The sequence below is a fragment of the Gracilinanus agilis genome, chromosome 6, assembly GCF_016433145.1.
Source record: "Gracilinanus agilis isolate LMUSP501 chromosome 6, AgileGrace, whole genome shotgun sequence".
In the NCBI taxonomy this organism is placed as follows: domain Eukaryota; kingdom Metazoa; phylum Chordata; class Mammalia; order Didelphimorphia; family Didelphidae; genus Gracilinanus; species Gracilinanus agilis.
The window spans coordinates 29,742,471-29,762,438 of record NC_058135.1 but is presented as its reverse complement, the minus strand read 5'-3'; the positions used below and the strand labels follow the sequence as shown (position 1 = coordinate 29,762,438).

General features: G+C 37.0%; 2 protein-coding genes across 2 annotated transcripts; one reads left to right on the top strand and one right to left on the bottom strand.

Moving 5' to 3' along the window:
• The first annotated feature begins 1,403 nt into the window (after positions 1-1,403).
• Positions 1,404-10,772, top strand: AREG (amphiregulin). The gene is made up of 5 exons (XM_044680220.1): positions 1,404-1,479; positions 3,290-3,505; positions 7,715-7,907; positions 8,377-8,529; positions 10,679-10,772. The coding sequence occupies exons 1-5, from the start codon at positions 1,404-1,406 to the stop codon at positions 10,770-10,772; spliced, it is 732 nt and encodes a 243-aa protein (XP_044536155.1).
• A 4,172-nt stretch (positions 10,773-14,944) lies between these two features.
• Positions 14,945-16,113, bottom strand: LOC123251012 (28S ribosomal protein S31, mitochondrial-like). The gene is given in 2 exon segments (XM_044680167.1): positions 14,945-14,988; positions 14,991-16,113. Coding segments are annotated over 2 exon segments (1,167 nt in total).
• Between the last annotated feature and the right edge of the window lie 3,855 nt (positions 16,114-19,968).

The window sequence follows — 19,968 nt, the reverse complement described above, 5'->3', positions numbered from 1 at the left end:
CCAGCTAAAAGAGACTCTAGGAATTGTGTAGTCAAGTAGTTCTCAAATTGTGGTAGGGGCCTTTTGGGGATCCCTTAGACCTTTCCAGGGTGTACCAAAGATACCCTATTTTTATAATAATATTTTATAGGACCTATTTTTATAATAATATTTAGATGTTTTCATTTTGAATGTATTCAATATAGATATAACTCACAAATAAAAAATTCATTGTGTGTGGAAGGGGAAGGAGAATGTTGCTCAATAATTTTTAAAAGTGTAAGGGATCCCAAGACCAAAAAGTGTGAGAGAACCACTAATCTAATCTAATCTTCCCAGTAACAGATAGTCATCCTATTTCTACTTGAACACCTTCAATTTATTCCATTCGTAATAAACCCATCTTACTGTTATGAGTCACTAATTTTTAAAGTGTTTTGAAAATTTTTAGCAAAAGATTTATAGAGTATTTCTGGCTTTGAAATTACAGGAAATCAATTTCACAAGAGTTTCACAAGACAAGAGCTAGAAGAAATAGAGGCCATCAAAGGCTTCCTTTTACAAATAAGAAAACAGGCACAGAGGGTAAGGGTCAAATTTGAATTATAGGATCAAAGTTTTAAAGACCTCGCAGGTCACGAAATCCAATAGCCCCTTATTTTTCAAATAAATAAACTGAGGTAGTTAAGGAATCTGCCCAGGGTTACATAGTTAATCCTTTTCTGAGACAGGATTTGAGGTCAAATATTCCTTCCTCCAAGTCCCATGCCCCATTCACCGTTCCAGGCTGCATTCCTGGAAAAAGCTTTAGGGATCAATGAGTGAGTCTAGCCCCTTAGGTTACAGAAGAAGAGACCTGGGCCCAAAGCCCTTTTGGGACTATTTCGAGAAGTTGAACAAATGACTTAAACTACGTAAAGTGTTTTCTCCACCTTAAAACGCTTTAGAAATCAATAGATATCATTATCTCCAAATTCCTAACTGCAACTCGATTTCGCTTTCTCTCTTGAGCCTTCCCTCCTTCAGACGCGAGGGAGGCTTGACTCCGTCTGCGTGTGGTTTTGGGGCGCAACCTTTCCTCGGTGACAAGTCTCCTGGCCCCACCCATCCAGAGGAGCTTCAGTGACGTCAGGAGCCCGGGCCCTCTCTCCTGCTCGGGGTTCTCCCTCTCCAGGGACCTATAAATGGGCAGGTGCGGGCCGCACCTCTGGAATGCGCGCACCTCTAAGCACTGCTGTCTCTGCTGCTGCTGCTGTTACTGTCAGGGACTCGGCTGTCTAGTGAGGCCAGGCGCAAGGCTCTCGGACGTGAAGTAGAGCAGAAGGTCGCTAACTCCTCGCTCAAACAGGATCCTGTCACGCTCTCCGACACCAACCTGCGCCCCTAAACTGTCCCACAGACGGAGCCGCCGCCCCGAGAGGCCAATGAGAGCTCCGCCGCAGCCGCCGGCCCCACTGACACCTTCGCCTATATTCCTGTCCCTCCTAGTCTTGAGCACAGGTGAGCTGCCGGGGCGTGGGGCAGCCAGAGCTGCCGCCTTCTTCCCACAGGCTAGTCCTAGCTCTGGCCCTTCGCGGGAGCTCGGGCCGGGAGGGACGGGCGGGACAGGAGGAACAGGTGGGACGAGCGCACCTACTGCGGGTGGCAGCTGGCCGAAAGCCTCCGAGGAGGAGAGCGAGCTCCAAAGGGCTTGGTCTTCGGTATGGTCTCTAGCCTTCCTTCAAGCACTACTTGGATAACTTTGTTAAAAAGTGCCAAGACCGTGAAACTGCAGGGCAAAATAATAGCTGGTCTCTATATAGCACTGTAGGGTGAACAGCAGCCCAGTTTTACATGCGAGTAAACCGAGGAGGTAACTCGAGCCAGTGGAACAAGTACCACGCCAAGTAGAGTCCAGATGCCGTTTTCCTGTGTGACTTTGGAGAAGCTAAAGGTCTCTGGGCCTCAGTTTCCTTATTTTTGTGAAAATAATAATGAGTACCTAAAGGTTGGCAAAGTACTTTTCGTATATTTCCAGTTTAATCATTTGATCCTCACAATGATATTGTGAGGTAGGTGCTGCTTTTAGCCTCATTTTACAAATGAGGAAACTGAGGCTAAGATAGGTGCCCATGGGTCACACTGAGGCAGGATTTGAGGCCAGATGGATCATACCTATTGCAGATGGCATTGTGTCTGAGACAGGACTAGAAATTGAGTCTTCCTGGCTCCAAATCCATCACTATCAAAATGCCATGCTGTAAAATAAAAAATGTAAAACTCAGTGGTTTCTTTTGAAGGTTCTTTCTAGGTCCAGTTATAGGATCTTGGATTAAAAATTACACTGTTTTCCTATGAAAGTCAGAAGTTGTTGGAAGTCACAGAACCAGCAAATGTCTCCAATGAGGTCTTGGGATTCCCATTCCCGTTGCTTTTCTTTGTATTCAAATACCTTTTGACAGCCTATTAAATCTCTCCTTTCCCCAATGGAACCAGGGGCAGGTAACATATAACTTGTAAAAAACAGAGTTTATTACAAACCCTAAAAAGAATCAATCTAGTGTTGTTCTACTTGAGAACAAAAAGCAGAACTGGACTATTGGAAAGCAAATGTAGTTGTTCCCTTTGAAAATTCATGGGTTGAAGCAGCTATATCTTAAGAGCTCTTTTGGTATTTTTCTTGTAGCTGGAACTAGTTCCTTAAATAAAAGGAGGGGGAAAATAATGTTATTTCAGATGATGAATAGCCTTTGTATTTATTGTAGTCGTATCATTCTTACTGAAAGTTTCTAGCAGTGCTATTTAACAAAAATGACTGTTACAGTCCTCAGTTTCCTCAATCTTTAAATTGGAATGATCTCCAAGGTCTCTTTCTGGTTAAATGTGTTATGATAATAACTCACATGTGAATAGTGCCTTATAGTTTATAGAACTTTTTCTTCCTTCAAGGTAGCTAGTAGTAGTAAAACTGTTGGTCCCATTTTACAGGATCGAAGCTCTTATGAAATTGGGATTTACTAGGATACTGAACCTCACAATAGTAATGTGTTTTGTTCATAGTTAGCAAGTGACAGAACTTGGAGTAGAAAATGAGGAATTGTGATGTACAAACCAGTGTTCTTTCTACCATGCCATGTGGCAAAAAGGAAACCACCAATAAAAGAATTATCACTGGAACATCTGAGTTTACCTGTGAGAAGAATATCAGTCAGCTTTCCCAAGTGACTCAGTAGTAGTCAGTGCATGACTTCTAACTGAGGAAGAAGAGGCTAGCACCTGAGATGTGATCCATCAACTAAAAACTGCTTTATGTTCTTTTTCTGCTCCACAGTGTGCCACCATGTTGCTGCAGCAGACACCAATGATACCTCCCCTGAGACAAATGACTTGTTTTCTGGGGATCATAGTGCAGATGGGTTTGAGCTGCCTTCAGTGAGTGAAGTGTTCTCAGGAAGTGAAATGTCCTCAGGGACTGAATATGACTACTCCGAAGAGTATGAGGAAGACCCACAACTGTCTGGATATTTCATAGATGATTCAATCAGAGGTGAGTAAAAAAAAATCCAGTGAAAGGTGGCACATGTGCATATGCCAAGCATCCTCCCAAGGGAAACCACCCTTCAGGTTTTCTTGTGGGACTACTACATAGACATAACCATCTCCCATGCCTGGTAGAGGACTCATTTGATCGACAAGCATTCATTAAGTGCTAATCACTGGCAAGAACCAGATAGTTGCTATCAGGGAGCTCACATGCTGATATGGGAGAAAACATATCAACAAATATATGTACACACAGAGTAGATGCAAGGTAATCCTAGAGGGAAGGCACTGGCAAAGGGTTGTGATAAGAGGGGAGGAAGACCCTGAAACTTCACTGGAAGAATTTAGGATTTGAACTGAATCTTGAAGGCAGTTAAGGCAGGCAATAGGCTGGGTGAAGAGCATTCCAGGCATGTAGGACAGTGAGAGCAAAGGTGCAGTCAGAAGAGAGAGTGACCCCATCTTGAGGAACAGCAGAATATTGTTGGATCATTAAGTAAGAGAGGGGAGTAAAGCTGAAGAAGATTGGACAGCCAGGCAAGGTTATAAAGGACTTGTTTTAATCTTTCTATGTCAGTTGGAAAATTCAGCAGGAGTTTCATGGTGATTAATACTCAGTGTGGTATGGTAGTCAGAACACCCATGTCTTGGTTGTACTGGTCTTTTCCCCTGTACTTTACCTCATTGCCCTCAGGGAGAAAATGAGAGACTTGGACTAGAATGGTCTCTAAGACCCTTTTCATTTAGGATCCAATATTCTTACCTATACCTTTATTTGCTATATTGTGAATGGCACTGTTGTATTGCAGAAAGATAACTTGGCTTGGAATTGGAAGACCTGACTGAGTCTTCTCTCTGGCATTTATTATTATGTGACCCTGGCAAAGTCGAATGTCTCTGACACTTCCCCACCACCGCCACCTTGTGCAATGTCGAATGGAATGACATTGGCAATAACTACATCACTAACGTTTTTTAAGAAAGCACTTATAAACTCAAAAGTCCTAAGTAAATGTGAGTTATCTTTCATTTTTCCACTTTGGTTCTGAATATATTTATTTTGTACCTAGGCAATGCAGTGATCACACTACAAGGGATGTTGAAAATGGTTCTAGGGAAAAACTAGGTTTAGAATTTGCCAAAGAAACATAGAATCCCCACAATAGTCAAAGCTACAAGAGAATTTAAACTCTTAATATTGATTTTTTAAAAATCAACCCTTTGGATAGCTTAAAGACAGGAAGTTAATAATTCATGATTTTTAAAGGTAGGTAAATAGATAGACAGACAGTGATAGATAGATAGATAGATAGATAGATAGATAGATAGATAGATAGATAGATAGATAGATAGATAGATAGATAGAGATAGAGAGAGAGAGATGGATGGATAGATAGATAGACAGATAGATAGATGGAAATTGCTACAATTGCATTATACTTCTATGATGCCTACCCTTGACTTCCTCTTCAAAATCAACAGAATAACATCAAAGAGATAAAATATTACCTAAAACATTCTTGTTCCCTGAGAAAATAGAGACAAATGAAATTGGATTTGAAATTTTGAAAAATGATTCATTAACTTTTAAAGTTAGAAAGTAGCTTAGCAGTTAGTTTAGTTAATCTCTAGCTGAAGCATGGACCTGTTTGGCAAGAGCTCATCCACCCTGTTCTTGAATGGCTTCTGGGCACAGTAGACTATGCCATCACAGTTCCTCATAGCCTCATAGCATGGTTCTCCACTACTTACTCCTAATACTCTGTTTTCCATTTGGTGCCTAATGACCACCACATTGACAGAGGGTGGCATCATAAATGGATGGAGATAATTTGAGATATTTGAGATACATGGAGAAAAAAACATTATACAGCAGAGGCATGTATTGGATATGCCATTGCTGCTATCCCCTTCTCGACCATGTATTTATATGTTGGTAGATCCTAGAGGTAGGAGATTGGGCAAAAAAGGAGCAAGGGGCAGGCATTTATGTTATAAAGAATGAGGGGTAAGAATTTGTTTGTTTCATTTTCATAAAATTTGATTTAGGAGAAATTATATCTGAGTATGGATATAATAAAATTATCCACCTTCACATGACAATTTGCTACCATCTTAACTGCCTGGGTCAAATATTAACAGGGGGAAAGATTTTTTTATTTCAATGTATTATGAAATAGAAGTGTTTATGATAAAAAGTATGATCTATTTATTTTTCTGAATACCTGAAAAGCTATTAAGTTGAATGTCCATGAGTTTAACCATTCATTACAACATTTCAGTGACTCACAAGCTGCTTGTAACCTGTCTCTTGTCTTTCATCTCTTAGATATACTGAACAATGTTCATTCATTTTGATTTCAAAATTCGTGTCTGAGGATCTTGGCTGTGCACCCAAGTCTCCACTCTTATTTTAAGTCAAAGATTTTAGGAATCAATTCAAAAGTTCCATATTGTTTACTTTTTCTGATAGGAGATAGCCAATGTTGTTAACTTGTCATTTCCACAAATATAGACTTTCTTCAGTTTCCTTGGAACAATTTCCAATATCCTAGATCTAATTATTCGTATGCCAGGGGCCATAGGTGAAAGTTGTTAACTGTAGGTGTGGGAATGTTTGTTTGTTTGTTTGTTTTAACCTTTTTGTTGTCTCCATATGATTTACAAATTGATTTTAAAAAATAAGTTCATTCTGGAACTAACCTAATAGAAACCAAATTTATATTGCTTTTTTCCTTCTCTCTTCCTCCCCACTCCTAGTCATTATATTCTTTATTTTTGCATTATCAGTAAAGATATATGCTGGCAAGAAGGAAACACACAATTATGACATACTTACTCTGTGCCAGAACCTGGGCTAAGTGTTGGAATACAAAGAAAAAGAAAAAAGAAAGACAGCACTTGGCCTCCAGAAGCTTTGCATTGTTGTTGTTTAGTTGTGTTCAACAATTTGTGACTCCTTTTGGGGTTTTCTTGGCAAAGACAGTGGAGTGGATTCCCATTTCCTTTTCCAGTCCATTTTATGGACAAGGAAACTGAGGCAAATAGCATTACATAACTTGCCTAGAGTCTCACAGCTAGTAAGTGTCCAAGGTCTATTTGAACTCAAGTTTTCCTGACTCCAGGCCAGGTGTTTTATCCACTGAGCCACTTAGCTGTCCTTAAATTCTAATAGGGGAAAGCAAAACATAAAGGGGAGGCAAAAAGAATGTATCTGTGTGGGGAGGGTACTTACATGGAGACATGAGATGGTGGGAGTGAAATTCAGAGAATCATACGCTGTCACAGAATAATTTTTTTTTCTGGATGTAGCTGGCTAATTTTCACACAAAATTGATGAATAGAAGTTAAGGGGGTGGATTGTGCTCAACTATTTAGCACCAAAGGTCATAAGAAGAAATGAAATTGATAGTTTTGATTCCTGTCATTGTTGAAACACTTATCATGATAAAAAATGTAATTTCTAACAATTGACAAAATTAATTACTTGAAGTTTCATTATTTGTTAGTATAGGTGTTGGTAAGAGAGCTGACTTTAAATAATCCAAAAAATGGATAGTCATATCACAGCAACTTCCACCTGATTGCAGTGGGCAGAAGTTCTATTGAAAATGCACAATTTTATTTCTTAAAGGTTTATTTCATCCTAATTTTTCTTCATTCTAACTCTCACAAAAACAGAGTTATATAAAGACAAGAACACTGAACAGGAAGTCAGAGACTTAGATTTAAGCTCCATCTTTGTCGCTTTTTAGCATTGTGAACTTGTTCAAACACCCTTAAACCTCTATGCCTGTTTCCTTATCTGTAAAAGGAGGGATTTTTTCTCCATGATATTGACTGAGGTTCCTTTCAGCTCTACTATCCCTCAGTCTGGTTAATTATCAAAACCATTTAAAATCTCTCTTGTAAGTATGATTCCTATTGCCAATCACAATCTGAAAATTAAAAGCATCCAATAAAAGCATGAATTTCTTGGCTACAAAACCGGAACACAGCAAAGATATTAAAACATTACAATATCATGTTCCCATTATTTGGTAGGGGGCTAATTATATATTTCAAATACCTGTAGATAGATGATTGTAAATTTTACTAGGCATGGAAATTGTTCATTTGAAAGAACCACTGGCATAATGTTCTTGCTTGTTGTACAGCAAAATGGAAATGAGAATATTCCTATGAATAAAATATCCTTTTTTTCCCCCTCTAGTTGGCCATTTAGTTAAACCCAAGAAAAATAGAACAGAAAGTGAAAAGAACTCGGACAAGACCAGAAGAAAGAAAAATAGAGGCAAAAAGAGAAAACCCAAAAAGAAGGTTAATCCATGTGATGCAAAATACCAGAGTTTTTGCATTCATGGTGAATGCAAATACATAGAAAGCCTAGAAGCAGTGACATGCAAGTAAGTTGTCCTGTAAACCAAGTCAGAGATCCCCAATTATCCACTTTGCTTTTCAGAATAACCCATAACTTCCTTATTTGTATCAATAGTTTTCTCAAATGGAAAAAAGATCCTGTTTATGCTTTTCAGATTTCTCCATTGAAAAATTATCTGTCATGTAAATTAAGTGATAGTATAATTTTTAAGCTGCATAACAAATCATTGAACTCATCCTCAGGTCATAAAATAGGGTAGGAAGAATAAAAAGGTGTGTCTTCTTGGAATATCACACCCAGACTAATCCCAACTTGTTCTAATATTGACAGACATTCTAATATGTCATATGGCAGTTGTAGGGTAGATAGAACATGCTTTCTCTTCTCAATTCTATTTGGATGCATGTTGCCAAGTCTTGAGAGAGTTTATAGATAAAATGATGCCACTGACTTTTGAGTCTGATTTTTGTTGTTTGCTTGTGGGTTATTTGTAGGTGTCATCAGAATTATTTTGGTGAACGTTGTGGAGAGCAATCAATGAAGACCCACAGTTTAGGAGATGGAGGTCACTCCGTCGCAGTACTGGCCATCATGGCTGCCTTTCTTTCTGTCCTTTGCTTCTCAGCGATTGTTGTCATGATCATCCAGTAAGTAAGGCGATATGCACATCCCTGTTTCAGACCCTCCAGCATTGGAGGCAATTTTCTCAAGGCCATTCACAGAAGGAGATGGCTTCTGAGGTCCCTCATTTCCCAGAATCTATGATCCTACCATCTTCCCTAACTTGACAATAATAAAAGACAAGGGGGCTCTCAGTTAGGTGGCACAGTGGATAAGACACTGGGCCTGGAATCAGGAAGATTCATCTCTGTGAGTTCAAATCTGGCCTCAGACACTTACTACCTCTGTGACCCTGGGCAAGTCATGTAACTTGGTTGACTCAGTTTCCTCCATAAAATGGGCCAGAGAAGGAAATAGAAAACTGCTCCAGGATCTCTGCCAAGAAGACCCCAAATGGGATCATGAAGAGTCGATGTGACTGAAACAACTGAACAAATCAGGGTTATATACTCTTAAGAGTCTAGTTAGTTGCTTTTAGTCATATGAACATTTTATCGTTCTGGCCAAGGGAAATTACTACCAAGGAAGTAGGCTGCCAAATATTCAACAAGTGATTCATGCTCTTGCTTAAGGAGCCTGGGAAACATTATGGATTCATGAGCCTAATTTTTAGATCTTAGAAATTATTTGGATAACTGGATTGGGTATAGATGTACTTAACCACTCCTGCCATTCAGGAAATTATGCATTCCTCTCCATGATCATTGTTTATTATTACTACTTTTGCAAATCTTAATTTGATTACAAAGGATGATGAAATAACACCCAGTGCTGTTGTTGCTATTCACATTGTGTAAAGGAAGCCCCTTCCTCCCAAGGTTAAGAATTTTCTGCTCCTCTGAGTTCCAACAAGCAGAAAGTTCTCCACCCTAGGAGGAAGGGTTCCCTTTACGCAACATCAAATTGGAGGTTTGTTTGTATACAGGTAGAGTTTTTTTTTTCCCTGCTAATATTTCAGACCAGACAGAGAACTAAGTGTTTAGGCAGGATATATTCCTTCAGCTAGCTTTTATTTGGATTGAGAAGGCTGGAGATTGGAAAAAATTCTTCTTCTCTTTGAAAATAGTAAAAAGTATTATTTTCCACTTATATTTTCTTTATCTTCAGCAAAAGGGTTTTATTGTTCAGGTCCTTATCACCTCTTGCCCATAACTGTTGGAATGGCCTCTTACTTGGTCTCTCTGCCTCAAATCTCTTCTCTCCTACTCCAGAACATCCTCGACACATCTGCCAAAGTGATTTTCCTAAAGTGCAGGTCTCACAGTATCACGACCCTACTTTAGAATTCCTCTGCTTGGCATTTAAACCTCCACACAGCATGATTGAATGACAGAAAAACTAAACAAAAAGGACCATACATAGATGTTGTTGTAGTTCAGTCATCCCAGTCATGTCTGACTCTGTGACCTCATTTGCAATTTTCTTGGCAGAGATATTATAATAATTTGCCACTTCCTGTTCTAGCAAATTTTACAGATAAGGAAACTGAGGCAAACAGGGTGAAGTGACTTGCCCAACGTCACACTATGAGTATGTGTCTGAGATTGGATTTGAACCCAGGTTTTCCTGACTCCAGGAACCAAGCACCTTATGAACTGTCCTTTTAACGGAGAATAGTAGAGAGCAATGGAAGTATTCTAGGGTTAGGTAATTGAAATCAAGGCATTCCAGAGACTATTTTAGACACCAAGAGCAGTCCTATTTTTCTAAAACACAAGAGATAGTTTCTATAGGTGACAGTAGTGCCACCTAAGTTCGATGGCAGCAGGTGGTACAATAGGTAGACTGGATCTGAATTCAAATCTGACTTTTCAGACACATACTAGCTATGTGACCCTGGGGCAAGTCTCTTAACCTATAACTATCTCAATTTCCTCATCTGTAAAACAGGGATAATAATATTGCCTCTCAGGGTTTTTATAAGGATAAGATGAGATAATATTTATAAAGTACTTTGCAAATATTAAGGAGTTATATAAATGCTAGCTATTATTTTGAAAACAAATTCAGAGTCTGATGAAAACATAAGACTATTAATGACAACCTATTCCTTTGACATGGAAAACCTTAGTGAAATCCTGTGCTTTGTCTACGTGGTTTTCACAGCAATATATATATGCAGAAATAGAAGAATAAACCCTCAATTACAATATAGTGTGGTTTTGTTTTCCACAGAATTCGGAAAGTACATTCTAACGTTCATGACCAAGAAGCTGAAGAAAGAAAGCACCTCCGGCAAGAAAATGGAAATGGACCCATTAGTGTATAGTTCAAAGTAGCTTACAGGTCTGTACATTATCTTATCTGGAGAGTCTGAGGCGGCCATTTAAACAAAGAAATATTCTCATATATAGATAGACTAGTTTTCCATAGCAGATACAGTCGAGCCCAATTCCTGTGCCCAAAGTGGAGCATCTCATGGCGGGTTGGGTGCAAGATCCATATGCTCTCATTACAATTTTAAGAGGCAAAAAGATTATTCTAGTAAGTTGTAGTGGAAATGGTTTTAGCAGATAGAGCATCATTAATATCTGCTTGGTCTGGTGAAAGAAGAGCATCAGCATGGGTGGGGAGCAACAGTTTTGAATGAGCTCTTGATTATGTTGAATTGAATCCAGGATAAACTTCTCAAAATAAGACATAGAATGAATGACTGTCAGAAAAGAGAGTAAGAGCTGCCATCTTGCCCTAGTCTTCTAGCATACAAAGTTTCCACCAACAATCAGAGCCACTTCAGTGGCATTCGCCTGGTTCTCTGCTGTTAGTAGGTTAGGTGTGTTTCAATTGTGAAAAGTGGAAATAATTTTTTCTCATGACCTCCTCGTTATCTATACCCTAGTGAGACTGCTAGTTTAAACACATGCAGTCCTTTTGCCAAAGGAGGTATGTATAATGACAAAGATAGCTAAGGTAGTAGAATCAAAGTCAAAATGGCAGTTAGCACCCCCTTGTTGTGGTTCAATCATTTTTGACTCTTCATTTACCCCTTTTGGAGATTTCTTGGCAAAAATAATGGATCATTTGCCATTTTCTTCTCCAACTCATTTTATAGATGAGTGAACAGGGTGACTTGCCCAAGGTCACACAGCTAATAAATATATGAGACCAGATTTGAACTTGGAAAGATGTCTTCCTGACTTCCAGCCTGGCATTGTATCCACTGAGCCATCTTGCTGCTCTAGAGTTAACCCCTGAAACATTTGAAAAGTTCACACAGGAAGGCCCCTAGGGTAGTCCTCTAACCAGCAATTTTGTTTAATTCTCATTTTTTACCCTTTTTTTACCCTTAATGTTGGTTTGGGAAAAAAAATATACATACATATATATATATATAGTCATAGATTTCCAATGAATAACATATATATTATATTTCTCAACAGGCTATCCAGCTGAAGATGAATTGCCATATGACAATCACACATGCCAACATCGTTTTTATTTTTGTGGGTCATCAGAAAATTGGTTATTTTTCTGATGGTTTTTAACTTTCAAATGTCAACTTTGATGCTGAAAGTCTTAGTATTTCTGTACATACAGAAGCATGGAAATATAAAGTGATATGTTTCCATTTGTAAATAGTTTATTTAATATTTAACAGAAGTATATTTATTTTATAACTCATTAAACTTTTTAAAAAATTAAACAGATTGAGAGTTTGAAGTATCATTCTTGGGATCTTGAGAATTCATGACATTTTCTCCTCTAAAACTAGTTTGACCATTGAAAGGCTCTTATCTCTCTTTTATGCTACATTGTTAGCTGCTATAACATCAGAGGGCACTCTTTAAACTAAATGAGAACCAATTAGTCTTAAATAGTAGACAATTTTGCATTTCCTTTTTACCAAGTTCAAAGTAGATCTGCATGTTCTCAAGGAATTCATATTACAGTAGGGGAAACAATAGATATCTAACCCAATTTAATAAACATTTATTAAGTGTCTATGTATTAGGCACTGTACTAAGGGCTGGGGATACAATTAATAAAACGTTAAGACAGTTCCAGCCCTCAAGGAGTTTACCATCTAAAGGGGAAAACAACACGCAATAAGGGGCAAGAAAATGAGGGTGGGGTTGGAACAGGACACCAAGGGAACCTGGCAAGAGAGAACCATATCCTATGGAATTGAAGCGTCAGGAGACTTAAAGTGGAGTGCGGAGATGTAAGTCCAACTTCTGCCCTCTACAAAGGAAGGCAATGGGGAAGAGGCTGGTAATCTGCCCACTAGTCCACCTACCAGGAGGAAGATGGTATCATTAAGCCTGAGACAGAAGCTTAGTGGTGAGTTTGAAAGAGATGAGCTTACCTTGCTAGGGCAGGTCAATCAGTGAAGTTGAAACCAAGCAGAAGAGCAGATGAAAGTGGAGCGAGGAATCTGAGGTTTGATTGAAACTGTAGGTCACATGGAAAGTTCCCATAATCTGGCAGATGGCAATGTCATTTCTATTGATAAACCCCATATCCATTTATTTTATTTTTTAACTATTATTCCAAAATGTTTACAAATCCTAACAAAACAAGCATTTTCATGTATAAAGAAAAAAGATTGTTCCACAAATGAAATAAAAAATTTCCTTTTTGTTTAGCTTACTATTCTTCATGTCTACATAATAAATCCTATCCATAAGTGTCCCAACTTCTCCCCATCTTCCCCACATCACAGAAGATACCACCAGGGTGCCAATATATAACCTACTAATTAACTCTTTCATATTTCATCTTTCTGTTCGCTTTCTGGAGGTAATCTTTAGTCTATTATTCCAGGATTAATTCTGTGGCTGTGTATATTGTTTTCCTGGTTCTACTCATTTCATTATTCGTTATCTCATATAGTTCTTTCCAGGTTTTTAAAAAATCAGTTTGTTCATTGTTTCTTATGGCATACATGCAATCCATCACAATCATATACCACAATTTGTTTAGTGATTCCCCAATTGATGGGCCTCCCCTCGGTTTCCAATTCTTTGCCACCACAAAGAGAGCAGCTACAAATATTTTAGAACATATAGGTTCTTACCATTGCTGGATCTAAGGTATACACACTTTCATAACTCTCTTGGTGTAATTCCAAATTGCTCTTTAATATGACTGGATCACTTTACAGATCCACCAACAGTACATTAGTGTCTCCATTTTTATATCCCCCCCAACCTCCAATATATTTCACTCTTTTGATATTTTTTAGCTGGTGGGTATGAGGTAATATCTCAGAGTTGTTTGGGTTTGTGTTTCTGATTTGGAGCATTTTTTTCATCTCCCCATTTATAGCTTTGATTTATTCATCTGAAAATTGTCTGTTCATATCTTTTGCCCATTTATGAACTGGGGGATGGCTCTTATGCTTGTAAATTTGACAAAGTTCACAATATAATTTAGATATGTCCTCTATCTGAGGGACTGTCTGTAAAATCCCATCCTGCAATTTCCTGTTTTCCTACTAATCTTGGCAGCATTTATTTTATTTGTACAAAACCTTTTTAATTTAATGTATACAAAATTATCCATTTTACATTTCACAATATTCTTCTTCTCTTGTTTATCCATAAATTCTTCTCCTATCTATAAATCTGATAAGCAGTATGCTCCTTGATTTTTTTTTAATTTTACTTATGGTATCTCCTTTTATGTCTAGATCATGTACCCATTATGATCTTATCTTTGTGAATGGTATAAAAATTGATCTATACCTAGTGTACCTAGTTTCCAGTTATCCCAGCAATTTTTTCTAAGCAGTAATTTGTTGTCTTAAAATTCTGACTTTATGGTTTTCTCAAATACTGTATTACTTTTATGATGTTTTACTGCTGTTTTTTTGTATATCTGTTCTGTTTTTATTTCTTAGCTAGTACCTGATAGTTTTGATAATTACTGATTTATAATACAATTTAAAATCTGGTACTGCTAGACTTCCTTCACATTTTTCCATTAATTCCTTTGATATTTTTTATCTTATTCTTCCAAATGAATTTTGTTATTTTTCTAAATAAAATGTTTTTAGGTAATTTAATTGGGATGGCATTGAATAAGTAGATAGTTTAGGTAGGATTGTCATATTACCTCTGCCCATTCATGAACAATATTTCTCCATCTATTTAGATCTGACTTTATTTGGGTAAAATGTGTTTTAGAATTATGTTCATATAGATCCTAGGTTTGTTATGGCAGTTATACTCCCAGATATTTTATCCCATCTGTGGTTATTTTATTTTATTTTATTTTTTTCTCATGTCAAAATTTTTATTATCTACAGGATATAATAAAATTTTACAAATAAGAATATTTTCAGTTACCATAGCTAATCTCTTAAATAATGGAATGTCTTTGCAATGCAAATCAATTACAATAATTATTCACTACAAAGTAACAGGAGGGGAGAAAGTAAAATTTCTATATAATCTGTGATAATGTACATCTCCAAAAAAATGTTAAATTTCTGTGTTTTCAGTTGAATTGTATATTATTTTCTTCAAGAATATCCTTTTTTCATGGAAATAATTACGAAACCATTCTATATGCTCAACTTTTTGTTTAACAGTAAGAAATGGGTTTTTGGAGAGTCCACAAGTAACTAGTTCCATGAAATGTCAAATTGGTCCTTGCTTTGGAAAATCTTCCAGGTATTTATCCAAAAATATATGTTCATGAAAATCAGCACCATCATCATCAATACCAGCTTCATTGTTAATAGGGAATGTCAACAATCTTCCCTCTTTTGTCCACTGGATCATCTCCTCAATAGCATTCTGGGGAAGTTGTTGATTTATTTTGGCTAATTGATTAGCAAATTCCATATCCCAAAGTGTTGGTGATGCCTCTGTTTCAGGTGCCTCTTCAGGAGCTGTCTCAACAGGGAAAACATTAAGTCTCTTCCCCTGAAATAATCCTTTTCTTTTCTTAGAATCAAGAACCAACATTTCATTTGTTGATAAAAATCCATGTCCTTCATCAAACTGAATCTGATGGTCTGGCCTATCATAAATTCGAGATGTAGAAGACTTGGCAATCTTCATATCTGATACTATGTTACTTATATTATTTGTTTCTTTTCTTTGGTGGTCTCTGAAGTCTTCCTCATGTTTTCTTAATTGACGGAGCAAATCTGATTTGACTGAAAACTTGTCAAAAGGAAGAGAATCAGCAACAGCAGTTGTAGCTGTCACTAATTCAGGATTCAGTGACTGCTGACTCTCAGGTGCAGAATCTTCTACAGCTTTCTGAGCCACACTTCTTGTTCTTAGGTTAACTTCCTTCCTCCTTTGTGTCATGGTTGTAGGAGTTTTTTTGTCCTGTAACATGTCTAATGTACTTAATTCAACTTTCATACTCTTTATAATGTCCAACAAGTTTTTATTTGTATTTTTCTTTTCATTATCCTGTCTCCCTGGAACATCCTTAGAAATTTTTGCAAAAGGTACAGAAGACTCATCTTTCTTGTTGCAGATCATACTGTTTATGCCAAACCACCTTTGAATTTTGTATTCTGTCCTGGCCAAGCCGGGCAGGGGCCACACTCCCCGAGTTTCCATCGCCGCTTCGGAGCCACCGGGGGTGCAAGGAAGATGGAGAGAGAGGGGGCGACTGGCCCCGAAGGCCAAGGCGCGGGAGAACATCATGGCGGAGGATGAAGAAGTCGCCCGGAATCCACCGCGCAACCTTCGCTGAACACTTCTCTCTACCTTCCATCTCTACTGTGTGCTCACCCTTCTATCCTCCAGCTGGTTCCCATCTGTGGTTATTTTAAATGGAGTATCTATCTTTATTCTTGCAGGATTTGTCAGCAATATATAATAATGCTAATGGTTCGTGTAGATTTATTTTATACCCTGCTACTTTGCTAAAATTACCTATTTTTTATCAATTTTCTGGGATTTTCTACATATGCCATCATGTCATCAACAGAGATAGTTTTATTACCTGTTTGCCCAATCTGATTCCTTTCATTTCTTTTTCTTCTATTGCTATTACTAGCATTTTTACTATTATGTCAAATAATATTAGTGATAATGGGCATTCCCTGTTACACTCCTGATCTTTTGGGGAAAACTTCAAGCTTCTCCCCGTTATGGATAATACTTGATGATTTTAGGGAGATGCTTCATATCAGTTTAAGAAAAACTCCATTTATACCTATGCTTTCCAATAATTTTAATAGAAATGAGTGTTGTATTTTGTCAAAGGCTTTTTCTGCATCTATTGATATAATCATTTGGTTTTTATTACATCTGTTATTGATATTATCAATTATGTTGATAATTTTTCTTATATTAAACTATACCTTCATTCCTCATATAAATCCTATCTTGCCCTGATAGTCTAGATCAGAGGTTCCCAAACTTTTTTGGCTTACCACCCCCTTTCCAGAAAAAATATTACTTAGCCCCCTGGAAATTAATTTTTAAAAATTTTAATAGCAATTAGTAGGAAAGATAAATGCACCTGTGGCCATCACCACACCCCTGGATAGCTGCAGCACCCACCAGGGGGCAGTGGCACCCACTTTGGGAATCACTGGTCTAAATGGTTTATTTAAGTATTCTATTTTTCTTTCATTGCTAAATTTACTTTCATATAGTTGAACAAAATAACTTCCTGTAGTTGCTTTAATTTCATCTTCATTAGTAGTATATTTACTCTTTTCATCTTTCATGAAATGTTTAGATTTTCTTCTTTCTTAGGCTTTTTAGTTGATTAACCAATAGTTTATAAATGTTGTTGACTTTTTCCATAAAACCAGCTCCTAGATTTACTTATTAATTCAATGGTTTTTTTTAATGTAGTTTTTATTGAACTCATCTTTCATTTTTAGGATTTTTAATTTGGTGTTTAGTTGGGAATTTTTCAATTATTTTTCTAGTTTACAAAATTGTATTCCCAATTGATTCATCTTTTCTTTCTCTATTTTATTAACATAAGCATTTAGTGATAAATTTTCCTCTAATTACTGCTTTTGCTTTTTCCCTTAGGTTTTGGTATGTTGTCTCATTGTTATCATTCTCTTTAATGAAATCATTTGTTTCAATAATTTTATCTTTAACCCACTCATTCTTTAAGATTAAGTTGTCTCCAATTAATTTTTACTTTTTGTTTCCATGGTCCCTTATTGTATACAATTTTTATTGCATTATGGTTTGAGAAGGTTGCATTTAATACTTCTGCTTTTCCACATTTAACTATAATATTTTTTTTTTTACCCTTGTACTTCAGTGTATTGTCTCATAGGTGGAAGATTGGTAAGGGTGGGCAATGGGGGTCAAGTGACTTGCCCAGGGTCACACAGCTGGGAAGAGGCTGAGGCTGGGTTTGAACCTAGGACTTCCTGTCTCTAGGCCTGGCTCTAACTCCACTGAGCTACCCAGCTGCCCCTTAACTATAATATTTTTGTAACCTGATATCCTGTTCAGTTTTTGTGACAATATCATGTACTGTTGTAAAAGTATACTCTTTTTCTGTTCACATTTAATTCTTTCCAGATATTTATCATATTTAACTTATCTAATATTCTACTCATTAACTTGACTTCCTTTTTTTTGATAGATTTATCTACTTCTGATAGGGGGAGAGCAACATCCCCAATTATTATTGTCATCTATTTCTATCTGTAACTCATTTAATTTTTACTTTAAAATTTTTGATGCTATAATATTCAGTGCAAATAAATTTAAAATGAATAATTCCTTGTTCTCTATAGCACCTTTTAACATAATATACTTTCTCTGTTTATCTCTTTTGATTATATCTATTTTCACTTTAACTTTCAGAGATCATGATTGTTCTCCCTGCTTTCTTTGTATCAGCTTAGGCATGGTATATTCTACTCCAGCCCTTTATTTTTCCTCTATATATGTCTCTCATTTTTAAGTGTGTTTCTTGTTAACAACATATTGTAAAGTTTTGATTTTTGGTCCATTCTGCTATCTGGTTTTGTTTTATGAGTGAATTCATGCTGTTGACATTTAATATCATAACTATTAGTTGTGTATTTCTTTCCATTCTGTTTTTCCTCACTGCTTGTCCTTCTATTTCTTTCTCTTTTCTATATCTCTCCCTACACTTATCTAATTCTAAGAATCCCTCTCTTACCCTCTCACCTTACCTCCTTATTTCTTGATATGTATTCCCTTCTCAGTATCCCTCCCTTTTCTTACCCTCTTGCCCTCTTTCCTCAACTCTTTCTTTTCAGTCCTTTAATTGCCTTAGAGGTTTTTCTTTGCTTGGTCCCTTCCTTATCCTATCCCAATTCTTCCCTTATTCATTTCCCTTTCCATCCAGTACATTATCCTTCTTATTGCGTATGTCATTCACTCCTTATCTCCTTTTTTGCACATAAAATGTTTTATTGTTCTTTAAAAGGGTTCAGAGTTTGTTTAGAATAAGGTTGCACACCTCTCAATCAGCCCAAGATATCTCTTACCATGTCAAACTGGCTTCACTTCCTTTCTCTGGAGGTTTCACTGCTCATTCCTCTTCCATATGAAATAGCTGTTCCACCTACCTCCTTCTGATCTATTCCACTACCATTTTGGCTCATTCTATTGCATTCAACTTGACCTGAAGTTTTTCATATTTACAGATCTCTTCAAAATACCTACACAATAATGCTATTCCCAGAGACTTTATATAATATTTTCACATACAAGAATCAAATATCTTGACTTTGAGGGTCTCTTATAATTAGCATTTCATCATTATCTTTCTATGTTTCTAATAGATCAAATTTTCTACTGAGTTCTGGATTTTCCCCCAAGCAATAGTTGAATTTAATTCACTAAATATCTATTTTTTGCCTTTTAGAATTATACTGTTTTGTTGCATGTATTATTCTTTGTTGTAAATCCAGTTCTTTTGCTTTATGACATGCTGCGTTCCATTTCCTGTTTTCTTTTAATGTTGCAACTGCTAAGTCTTGTGCTATTCTGATTGTAGCTCCATAGTATTTAAATTTCTTTCTTGTTGCTTATAGAACTGGAACTTAGCAGTGATGGCCCTAAGCATTTTCATTTTTCACTCTTTCAAGTGTTGATAGGTGGACAATTTCTATTTTGTCCTCTGATTATAGAATATAAGTAGTTTTCCTTGATGATTTCTTGGAACATGGTGTCTAAATTCTTTTTTTTGATTGTAGCTTTCCAGAAATCCAACTATTCTTATATTGTTTCTCCTTGATCCATTTTCTAGGTCACTTGTTTTTTTTAAACATTTATTAATATTCATTTTTAACATGGTTACATGATTCATGCTCCTCCTTTCCCCTTCGCCCCCTGCACTCTCCCCACCCATGGCCGATGCACATTTCCACTAGTTTTGTCATGTGTCCTTGATCAAGACCAATTTCCAAATTGTTGGTAGTTGCATTGGTGTGGTAGTTTCGAGTCCACACCCTCAATCATGTCCACCCCGACCCATGCGTTCAAGCAGTTGTTTTTCTTATATGTTTCCTCTCCTGCAGTCCTTCCTCTGAATGTGGG

Coding starts and splice junctions, on each gene's coding strand:
- AREG (XM_044680220.1), top strand. CDS start 1,404: ATGAGAGCTCCGCCGCAGCCGCCGGCCCCACTGACACCTTCGCCTATA. Junction 3,506..7,714: donor CATAGATGATTCAATCAGAG/GTGAGTAAAAAA, acceptor TTCCCCCTCTAG/TTGGCCATTTAGTTAAACCC. Junction 8,530..10,678: donor ATTGTTGTCATGATCATCCA/GTAAGTAAGGCG, acceptor TGTTTTCCACAG/AATTCGGAAAGTACATTCTA.